Source organism: Pinus tabuliformis, chromosome 4_2 (genome assembly GCF_031772625.1).
Source record: "Pinus tabuliformis cultivar Carrire ecotype Pingquan chromosome 4_2, CPIR1, whole genome shotgun sequence".
Taxonomy (NCBI): Eukaryota; Viridiplantae; Streptophyta; class Pinopsida; order Pinales; family Pinaceae; genus Pinus; species Pinus tabuliformis.
This window is the reverse complement of record NC_142304.1, coordinates 1,044,327,036-1,044,338,423: the sequence shown is the minus strand read 5'-3', so window position 1 is coordinate 1,044,338,423 and position 11,388 is coordinate 1,044,327,036. Positions and strand designations below refer to the sequence as shown.

The 11,388-nt window shown below is 33.2% G+C and overlaps 1 protein-coding gene across 1 annotated transcript; it reads left to right on the top strand.

Moving 5' to 3' along the window:
• The first annotated feature begins 5,452 nt into the window (after nt 1-5,452).
• LOC149173190 (putative protein phosphatase 2C 2) lies at nt 5,453-10,946 on the top strand. Its single transcript, XM_089426601.1, has 5 exons — nt 5,453-6,130; nt 8,604-8,777; nt 9,081-9,251; nt 9,341-9,520; nt 10,563-10,946. Exons 1-5 carry the CDS (start codon nt 5,453-5,455, stop codon nt 10,944-10,946), a joined length of 1,587 nt encoding a protein of 528 aa, XP_089282727.1.
• Nucleotides 10,947-11,388: the final 442 nt, after the last annotated feature.

The window sequence follows — 11,388 nt, the reverse complement described above, 5'->3', positions numbered from 1 at the left end:
CTCATTTTGAAAATACTATTATATTGTAATGTATATATGGTCAATTCCTTTTTCTTGTTACTTTTACATTTCTACTGGTAAATTGATAGATTACTTTCTTTGTTTTAGTTTTTGATGAAAATAATATATTTATACAAATTGTATTATTAAAAAATCACTGCAACAAAAAAAATTTGCAATATATATTATCTACTGGAATACATATTATCTACTTTCATATTGATGGAAAAATACATTTACAATACTTTTAAAAAAGAGCTTAATATAGTCTACTTTCATCTTGATTTTTATATTTGGTAGTGAAAATACTATTATATTGTAATGTATAAATTTATGGTCAATTCCTTTTTCTTGTTACTTTTACATTTCTACTCGTAAATTGATAGATTACTTTCTTTGTTTTAATTTTTGATGAAAATAATATATTTATACAAATTGTATTATTAAAAGATCAATGCAACAATAAAAAATGCAATATATATTATCTACTTTCATCTTGATTTTTATATTTGGTAGGATCATCTCATCGAAATTTAACTTTTAAGTTGTCTTTATTATAAAAACATTGAAAATTTTGTTGGGTTTTAAAGGAGATGGAAAATTCGAGGAACATGGGAACGTGTGTCTACTTTCATCATTTGGTACTATCATCTTATTGAAATTTTAAATTCAAAGTTGTATTCATTGTAAAAACATTTAAATAAAAAAAAAATAGTTTTAACTACATGGAAAATTCAAGGAAAATAGTAACAATGCATAAATGATAGGGGATCTCTAGTCATGGAGATGACCAAAAATTACTAAATATATTAACGATTAAGACTTTTTTTCAAAAAATATTAATGATTGGGATTTATGCTTACGTACCAAAAAAGACTAAATATATTAATGATTGGTTTTTTATGAAACATATTAATAATTATGATTTTTTTTTTTTTTTTTTTTTTTTTTCAGAAAATATTAATGATTTGGATTTATGCTTACGTATTTATTTTAATGATTGGTTTTTATGAAACATATTAATAATTATGTTTTTTTTTTTCAAAAAATATTAATGATTTGGATTTATGGTTACGTATTTATGCAAATATATTTTGAAAAGTTTCCATATCTATTAAAAATACTTAAAATACAAGATTATTAAGTATAATTTTAAATTAATTATTAAAAATCATATATATAGTTTATATTTTACTGGCTCTTTTTACTCACATTTGAACTAATTATTTTACAATCCTTAACCAAACTTATGGTTAGTAGAGTTAGCAATAAAAAAATGTGTGCTCAAGGGTCATTATACAATTAAAAAACATGTACTAGGAGCATAGAGACTCACTCATTAAAAAATTTGAGGTCTAAAATGGGTTTCAAAATAAAAATTGTATATCCAAAATCAACTTTTTGAGAACCAATAGGATTCAAGATGATTCACCATTTTTGAGTAAAAAAGTAAAAATAAAAAATAAATAAGAAACTATTTTTTCGTATTTTCAACTTATTTCTCTATGATTTACTCATTTCAAGTACGAACACATGTGGAATTTAATTCCCCAAAGAGTACCCATATTGCAAACTTTGAAAAGATTGTGGTACACAAAAAAATGAGAAATACACGAAAAACATACCCATATTGTACACTTTCAAAAGATTGTGGTACACAAAAAAATGAGAAATACAGGAAAAACATGATTGAAATAATTAAGGAATTTAGACTTTTGTGATCCATAACATTGTTTAGATAATCTTCGGCAAAATCACATAATCAATCTTTTGTCGACGCGTTTCGAACCAACCAGTGTGGTTCATCGTCAGGACAAGTTGAAGAACTGATCTGGTTTAGCTTGATTAAATAGAGTGTGCAGAGACTCCAACGGCTATATTGTAACGGCTAATTTTGACCTGGGGATCAAAGTCAAACCCCTGATTTTATTATTAATAGAATTATTATTAGTTGATTGAATAATAAATATTTTTATTGTTTAAATATAATGGTTATTATATCTTTATATTTATTAAATAACCTATATTTATTATTATCCCTAAATTATTTAAATACAAATAAGTAGTATTAAATTATTATTATTCTTAGAATTTAGTTACAATAGGTAACTGTGTGTTTATTTAATAATAATTGTTTAAATCAAAGGGTTCTTAATAATAATAGTTACACTCTATTTAATCAAGCTAAACCAGATCAGTTTTTCAACTTGTCCTGACGATGAACCACACTGGTTGGTTCGAAACGCGTCGACAAAAGATTGATTATGTGATTTTGCCGAAGATTATCTAAACAATGATTGAAATAACGGAGTTTTTCATGTATTTCACATTTTTCGTGTAGCATGGTCCATAAATATAAATTTGAAAATCAAATATTGAGAAATGACACACTTTCGAGCTCAAATGTGAATTGAGCTCTATGTTAAGAACAAATGGTGACTATAAATATGGTTTGCCCCACCAATTTCAAGGAGCAAGTGACTTTGAATTATAAAGCAATGATTAATTGTTTATGGGATTGAAAGTTCTGCAATTCTATTGTCAAATTTGCAAAAAGTTATACCTATTGCAACAAGCAAATGCCTAGAGACATGCACAAGACATGCACAATATTTAATCATGCCATGAAAGTTCTACAAATCATTTAGCAGATTCTATTCACTTCATTCTGCTAAATTCTATTCACTTCATTGTAAAAATGAAAGTATGAAAAGTGCGTTGCACTTTAACATGACTCAGTCTAGTTCATGGATGTGTAAAGCAATACAATTCCTACATATATTTTATATTCACTTTATTATTTGGCCTGCTGAACCAGTTGCAAAATTGTATTTGGGGAAACTTGTGGCGATGATTCAAGTAAAATCTTATATTCCATATCTACCTAAGACAATTCATGCTAAATGTCCAGTTAACTCTATACACTATACCTCTTATTTTTACTATGTTAAATAAAATAAAGATCATCGCCTAGCGAGCTGGCTAATTGAGATCTAACCAAAAAAATCCCCTCCCAAAGTGAAAACTACGCAATAAGATGAGAGGCATGCTATAGTACGTCGGATAATATTGAAATAATGCATGGTCATATTATAAGGCCCTGATATTCACTGAAATAATGCATGGTCATGTTATAAGACCTTGATTTGCACTGAATTTTAGTTCTTTACGCCAAACCTTGGTCTTAAAAAACTGTTAAAAAAAAAAACCCACTTGAAAATGCCCACCATATATTTTTGTTATAAGCAACATACTTCTAAGGTTGAAATTGGAAAAATCTATCTCTCGCATGTGGGATAGGAAAGTTTTATATCTATCTATAGTTCCTACATTTAAATTAGAAACATCCTTATTTTACTCTGCCATAAAAGCTCACATTTCTTATAATGAAATTAGTAATATTCTTTCTAGTCTACAAAATGATTGAATATTAATTATTGGAAATATCTATATTTTTTAATTAAATATGGAAATAACTATTATTGCACTGTGCAAAAAGATATTTTTTTTATCAGGTGAAGGAAATTGGTAATGCAAACTATTACACAATAACAATGTAGCCAATCAAAATTAAATAAATAAAAATAATTTTAAAAAATAAATGTGTCAAGAAATATATTTTTGATGCAGAGAGAAAATAAATAAACAAAAATAATATTAAAAAGTGTAAAAAAATATCTTGTTAAAATAAATAAACAAAAATAATATTAAAAATGTGCAAAAAGATATTTTTTTGAACAGGTGAAGGAAATTGGTAATGCAAACTATTACACAATAACAATGTAGCCAAAGTTAAAATAAATAAATAAAAATAATATTAAAAAATAAATGTGTAACTAATGAAAGTTTAAATAAATAAAATAATTTAATATTAAAAAATAATAAATTTTAATTTGTAATGTTAATCTATGAATAATCTGTAATTTTTTTAATCAAGTAAGTCAAACAAAAACTGAATGCATAATATCAAAGGCATGTATAATAAAATGATTGATCTAATAAAATTACAAATTCAACTAATAAAATGATTAAGTTAATAAAATGACAAATTCGAATTTTGAATGAGTTTATTTAAGCAAATTTAAATTTTGAATGAATTTACTTAAACTAAGTGAAAGGTACTAATTACTATGTAGCCTTCATTTATTAATATTTATATAATTTAAATTTTAAAAATAAATTAAAATATTGTAGCCCTAGTTTATTAATATTTAAATAATTAAAATTTTAAAAATAAGTTAAAATATCTAGAAAAATATTTTTTTATTAGTTAAATGAAATTATAGCAATAACAAATAAGGTAGTCTAGAGTATATAAATGACATTTTTCAGGACATTTTTTATGGTTAATTTTAATCAAAATCGTGCAAAGAATTTTTTTTGGCCAGTGACCTATTCCAAGGAGTGCTTTAACAATGCACCCATTCACCGTAATCCAAAGCCCCGTGGACTAATTGTGTTAAGATTTTTAAAAAGTTGAATTTAAATTGTTTAATCTGTAAAATTGTAGTGTCTCGGGGGTTTTCTAGGGTGTTGAATCTATTTATGCATTCAAAAATGCATTTTAAACAACAACAAAAACGCATTTTTTCTTGGATTTTTTTAATTCGATTTTGCTAAAAAAATTTATTTAATCTATAAATTAGATTATGCCACATCAAATTGGAAAAATATCTTAATTAAAAAAACCTTCAAACTGCGAATTAAGATTTTTTCAAAAGAACTAAAATATAATTTTATAAAAAATAAAAAATATAATTTTACATTTTAATTTTAATTTTTTATAATTCATCCATATAAAAATGGACTAATAAATACTTATTACTATTACCATTATAAATTAATAAAATTACTAATACAGATTGATACATTTATTATTTTTAATTTAAAATGAATTTAACAATTTCAAATACCTTATGATAATTAAATTAAATAAAGTTAACATTTAATCATTTTTCCCCACAAAATATCAAACATAACTGTAGTACCATCCGCTTTTGGCGCCTTCAAAATATCAAACATAACTGTAGTCCCATCCGCTTTTGGCGCCTTCACAATGATGGTAAAAAGTCAAATGCAGAAAATCAGTGTGTGGAATACTTATTCAACGCCCTCTTTCGCCATTAAAAACTGGGTTATTGGACCGTTTCGCAAACGGCTATATAATTGTAACGGGTCTCATGCAGGCCATCAATATTGTATGCTAAATTAATGCTTAATGGGTGGGCGACACGTTACACCAGTCGCTTTGTCCCATATATTTCCGATGTTATGCACAGAGTATGGTCTCTGAGATGTCCACAAACTAGATAGAATCTTTTTATACAAAGCTAGGTTGTATAAGGCCTTGCCTTATTGTATTCACTGCCATTGTATTCATTGTCATTTAAATTTGGAGAAGAAATCACTGCCATTGTATTCATTGTCATTTAAATTTGGAGAAAAATCACTAATGGCATGCATGGCTACCATTGTCAACTCCCCTGTTTTGGGTTCATGCAGATCCCCTTCACTCAAGGCCTGCGGTGAAGTGGAATCAGGAAAAGAGATGCATCCAGGATCACCACTGATTAAATCCCCATTGAACAATGTTACAGTTTCTCCAAGCCTGTCTTTCAGGCAGCAAGTTCAGGAGAATCTGGGCTTGAGCAGTGTCAACCATGGTCTTTCACCTTCAAGGAGCTCTATACAGACATCTCGGCTTTGTTCTAATCGTGATGAGAATCACCCACCAGTGCTTCAGTGGAATAAGAACAGTCCGGTGAAGCACGGGGGAGATCATCGTCATGTGGGTGTTTTGGGGCAGAGTTTAGTGTTTTGTCAGCGAGGTAAACAGAGGTTTCAGGGCAGAATGAAGGTGAAGGAAGAGAAGGCTGAGAGAATTTTGACAGAGGTCAATGGCAGTTTCTGTGCAGTTTCTCCTTCACTCAAGAGAAAACGCCCCCCCAAGCTCCATATCCCAAAGTCTCCCAGAGAGGTTAAGATGATCAGCCTTAATGAGAAAGCTATTGTGGATGAAAGCATTAGTCTTGAAGGTGACCATTATGGTTTTTACTGTAAAAAGGGTCGGAAGGAAGTAATGGAAGACACCCACAACGTGACTACAAATATACTTGGTGATGATAAGCAGGTAAGAAAGGGCCTACTCTATAGGCTACTGGTGAAAGATTTTGAATGCTTTGCAGTTTCTCTTCTGTGTTCACATCTGAAATAAGGCTGCCATGTGCATGGTTGGGATTTAAACTTTGCATCCTCATTCTCATAGTGCCCTTCGGAAATCTATAACAATTAACTCTGCTTATTGAGAAACCATCTTCTGACCTTATTTTGTAATCACCATCCTGGCTCTCCTACAAATTTTAATTTATCAGGTCCTTGTGACTTGGAGCACCCTGCAAATAGCCCCGAATACCCCCATGATCCATGACAGAAAATGGATTAGATTAGCACATACCTATCCAAATCGGTAATCATTGAGCAGTACAGAATTATACATTGTTGGATGTGGAATACCTCTTATCTGCCGGTATATATACAGGACATTTGTCAATGAATGCTGCCTTGTTTGGTGGTTATTGTTTGCCATCTAGACCCAGGTCTGATTGAGGTTACATGTATTAAATTCCACCATTTGTCTAATATGCATCTTTGGCCTTTGTAACCTCCAGATGCATATCAGAGACACAGCTTTTACATGGGTATGATCTGGTGTCTATTTTGTTGTGCCCAATACATTGTCTAGATTCAGTGGACTGTTACATACACCTGTTACAAATACAAAGTGTTGATGGCTTCCCCATCCCACCTGCACTGTTGTGCACCTCTCTTTTTTCAGTGCGATAAAATACAATAGGTAGTATTATGGGTTAAGTTTGTTCCAATATTATGTGCGCTGCATTTCTATGAGCAGATTTTCCCTTTCTAAAAATGGCCCTTCGCATGCTTTTCCAGACAGGTTTCTCCTCAAACTCTGTTTACAAGAAAAGTTCCTTGCATGCTTATCTGCACTGTTCTGGATTTGTTTTATTTTGATTTCGAGTTGTTGATATGCGAGGACTGAATACAAAAACAGCTAACCCCTGGGAGGTCTCCGTGGGCCGTGCTGTGTTACAAGGATACCGTCCTGATCACATTCTGGAATGGATTGGACGATTCATGCAAGTTGTTAAAAGTCAATTCATCCCCACTGATCCTAACGAACAGAAAAATCCTTAAACCTTTCAATATGTATCTGAAGGATGCGTGCCTGGTAAAAGTTGTGATCCCAATTTACACCCTGAACTTCTTATGCTCCCACATTCTGGACTGGTTTCATTGTGAGTTTGGGTTGGCGAGACTTATGGCTCAAATGTAACAGTTGCCCGCTTGGAGGGTCTATATAGGCCGTTCTGTATAACAAGGGCACCATCCCGGTGACAACATTCTACAATGAATTGCCGTTGAAAGATCTTTTATTTAGCTCTGCTGCGTAATGAACAGAAAAGTCTTTAAATTGCGTAAATACCTTTTAACATGTATCTGATGGATGCATGCCCAGTTTTAGGTTTCAAATATACACCCTGAATTTACTAGCTCCCCACATTCTGGATTGATTTGATTTCGATTTTGAGTTGGTGAGATTTGAGGCTCAAATTCAACAGATGGCCCCTTGGGAGGTACGCATGGTCATAACAACTTACAAGGGCATGGTCATTCCATGCCAGCTGCTAAAAGTCCTCTATTTAGCCCTGCTGATCCTAATGACCCGAAATTTCTTCAAATCGCACACAAATATTTTTTCTTATGTATCTGATGAATGGATGTCTGGTGAGACTTATATGTCAAATGTACACTCTGAACTTATTAGGTTCCCACATTCCAGTTTGGTTGGATTCTGATTTTGACTCAGGGCTCAGATTCAACAAGTTTTCATGTTCTCTCAGTGACTTGGGAGGCCTACTCATGCTATGCTATGTAACACGGGCATCATACTGGTGAGGATAATGCCAGTGATTAGAAGTCCTCTATTTAGCCTTGGTGATCCCAATGACCTGAGAATTATTTACATTACTTTTTTTCTGTGTTTGGCGGAAGCATACCTGCATATTCACCTAAAGAGATATGCCATTCTCATCATTTTGAACTGGCGAGACTCATGGTTGAAATGCATGAATGCAGATCTGACATTTAGGCTCCTATTTAGTCCCAGCAATCCCAGTGGATTAAAAATTTCTGCAAACCAAACTTGGATATTTTTCCAAGCATTGACTTGATGCGGCTCTAAATTATTTTTGTAATGGATCTTACTTACTCTCTTACTTAAAAGTGTTCTTCGCAAATTTATCTATGCAGCTCTGATTCATGTCCTGCAATAACAGAAGAGCATCCTACAGAAAAGCACCTATAAATTTTCTTTTATTTTCCTAAAAGACTATCCAGTTACTTTATTTAACTTGCCTCAGTTCTCAAGTTCTCAACAAACCATCAGTTCTACCTTGGATTAGATAGATAGAACCACATTTGCAGGTCGACCATTCACAATCAAAGATATTTCAGATTGGCTTTTAACTGTTTTGAGACGAACCTAAATGGTTTCTATTATGGGGTACTGTTGGGTTTTTCAGGCTTTCTTTGGTGTGTATGACGGACACGGAGGTCGTAGAGCCGCTGATTTTGTTGCTGAGAAACTTGAACAAAAGATTGTGGATTTGATGCTCAAGTCAGAAAAAGAAGATTGTGAGATAGAGCAGGCAGTTAAAGCTGGGTACTTGGAAACAGATAAAGAATTTTTGGAGCAGGTAAAGTCATAGAGGTTGCAATATTTGAGTGTAGTACGGGTTCTTGTTTAAAGCTTATTTGATTGGTGGACAATTGGGTATTCTAACCATTTGATGCATTAAATATGCGGACATTTTTTTAATGATTCTTCATGTTTATTTCATTGCTTGACAAGTTGGGCAAGGAAATTTCTTAGGCCTAAATAGGAAAAACTGATTTTTTAGGATTGAATCTCGTTGACTTAACAAAAGCCTCAGGCTTGCAATTTTGGAAGCCATGAGTTTCTTGTTATGAATTGAATCTGACTGAGTTATTTGACACAGGGTGTAAGCAGTGGGGCTTGTTGTGTGACTGCCTTGATAAAAGATGGTTGCTTAGTTGTGGCCAATGCGGGTGACTGCCGGGCAGTTCTCAGCAGGAATGGTAACGCTGAATCAATTACCTGTGATCATAGACCTGGAAGGCAGGAAGAGAGGGAGAGGATTGAAAATCTGGTAATGACTCAACCAAATGCTAGACGCAGCATTAATCTAGTCGTCCATTCTTTAACGGGTTTACTAATATACTTTTGGGGCTGTGGCAGGGTGGTTACGTGGATATTCACGGGGGAGCTTGGCGAGTACAGGGTACCTTAGCTGTGTCGAGAAGTATAGGAGATATACACTTGAAACGGTGGATATCAGCAGAACCGGAGATTAGAAAGCTGCCCATTACATCTGATTCTGAATTTTTAATAATGGCATCTGATGGCCTTTGGGAGAAGGTATACTTAAGTTTTTCAAATTGCTTTCACACTTACGTTTCAATTTCAAGGCACATGAAAGCTTGTTAATCTGGCCTCAAAGTTTGCACTCTTATGAATTTTCTATGAAGAAACAAAATTGCCAAACACTGCAAGTGGATTTTTCAGAACAGACTCTCTGTAATTTTGATTTTGCATACATTCAAAAGGGACCAATTTAGAAATAGGAGCTCATGGAGCTTTTTCAAAACTGGCACTTGGAGGGAACGTGGTTTCCCAACTTCCTAGTAAGTATGGATTCCTTTGAACAGAGTTGCGCCACCAAAAAACCAAAAAAATTTGTCAGAACTGACACATTTCTCCATTAATTCTGTGTGAATTTTAGCTGAATTTTGTTCTTCGTAGGCAGGGCACTTTAGTAATGCACATTATTCATCTAAATCTTGATGGGAACATGGGTTCCCAGTAACATGAGCTACCTTTGAAACCCTGAGTCTTCACCAGCTCAAAACCAAAACAAAGTTGTGTCAGAACTGACACGTTTCTCCATTAATTGTCTATGAACTTTAGCTGCCTTTTGTACTTCTTAGGCAGGGCACTTAGTATTAGTATTGCACATTCTTCATCTAAGATCTTGATGGGAACATGCGTTCCCAGTAAGCACGAAGCTACCTTTGAACCCAGAGTTTCACCAACTCAAAACCAACAAATTTGTTAGAACTGACACATTTCTCCATTAATTCTGTATATTTGCATAATCAGGGCACTGTAGGAAAGTATCCTGCCTGTAGGAAAGTATCTTCTAGTAATGTTTGTTCATCATCTAAGCTCATGGACTGTGTTTACACGTTAATTTTATCTTCACATACTCGCAATATGGAGTCCCTTGTATCTTCTTCCCCTGAATTCTGTAGTGGACTTGAGCACTTCACAAAAAAGTATTTTTTTTCCTCTGAATTCTGTACTTTCATAAACAGTGAACTTTTTAAATGTATTTCTTCATCTAAATTGTAAGCATGACTGTTTCAATCAGCTGATTCTGTTCCCCTAATACTTCTATCAGGTCACTAATCAGGAGGCAGTAGACTTTGTCAGGACTATTTGCACAGAAAAAAAGCAAGGAGCTATTAGTCCTCCTGAACTTTTCGAAGGAGGAGAAGCATGGAATGAGGATGCTAGCCCACCACTTAAGGCAAGGAAAATTTCTTTGGGAGATGTGCCTAAGGTCATGAAAGTCAGGAGTCTATGGGATGGCAACTTTAACAATATGGGATGCTATGACAAATATTTCAAAGAGAATACAAAAAGCTCCGGGTTGCAGTACATGCCTTTGCGACGTCCCATGGCAGCATGCAAAGAGCTTGTGGAGCTTTCTGCAGCTAGAGGCACACGAGATGACATTAGTGTAATGATTGTTGACCTCAGGCATTTCTGCTCAAGTGGCTGATGTAAGACGAGCCCAAATGTTCGCTTAATGCACCATTTTCAACACCATCTTGCACACACTCCCATGTCAAAGACCCTCTGGTTGGAATTTCAAAACAGACCCACCTGTGAAATTTGACAGTTTCAGACACCCCACCCATCTTCACACTTTCAACAAAAGATCTGCACGATTTTGCAATTTTTTTAACTATATTGTATAGGCAAATCACTCCGTGACAGACAACTTGGCTCTCAAATTCCATCCCTGAAGCTGATTCACTAGTCATATTGTTATTATAAATCCAACAGGTTGGACTGGTTCAAAGTCAGGCAGTAGGAGGAAAAATAAATTGGGAATAACAGGAAAAAATAACAAATAAAGAAACAAAGGGACCAGTATTGGCACATTTGAAGTATGATAATAAAATTTCCCATTCTTAGATTTGTGTAATTCGTCGGATGTT

Bases quoted from the DNA above. Each gene is read 5' to 3' on its own strand.
- LOC149173190 (XM_089426601.1), top strand. From the start codon at position 5,453: ATGGCATGCATGGCTACCATTGTCAACTCCCCTGTTTTGGGTTCATGC. The intron at 9,252-9,340 runs GTAATGACTCAA...GGGCTGTGGCAG, and splicing joins GGGAGAGGATTGAAAATCTG to GGTGGTTACGTGGATATTCA. The intron at 9,521-10,562 runs GTATACTTAAGT...TACTTCTATCAG, and splicing joins CTGATGGCCTTTGGGAGAAG to GTCACTAATCAGGAGGCAGT.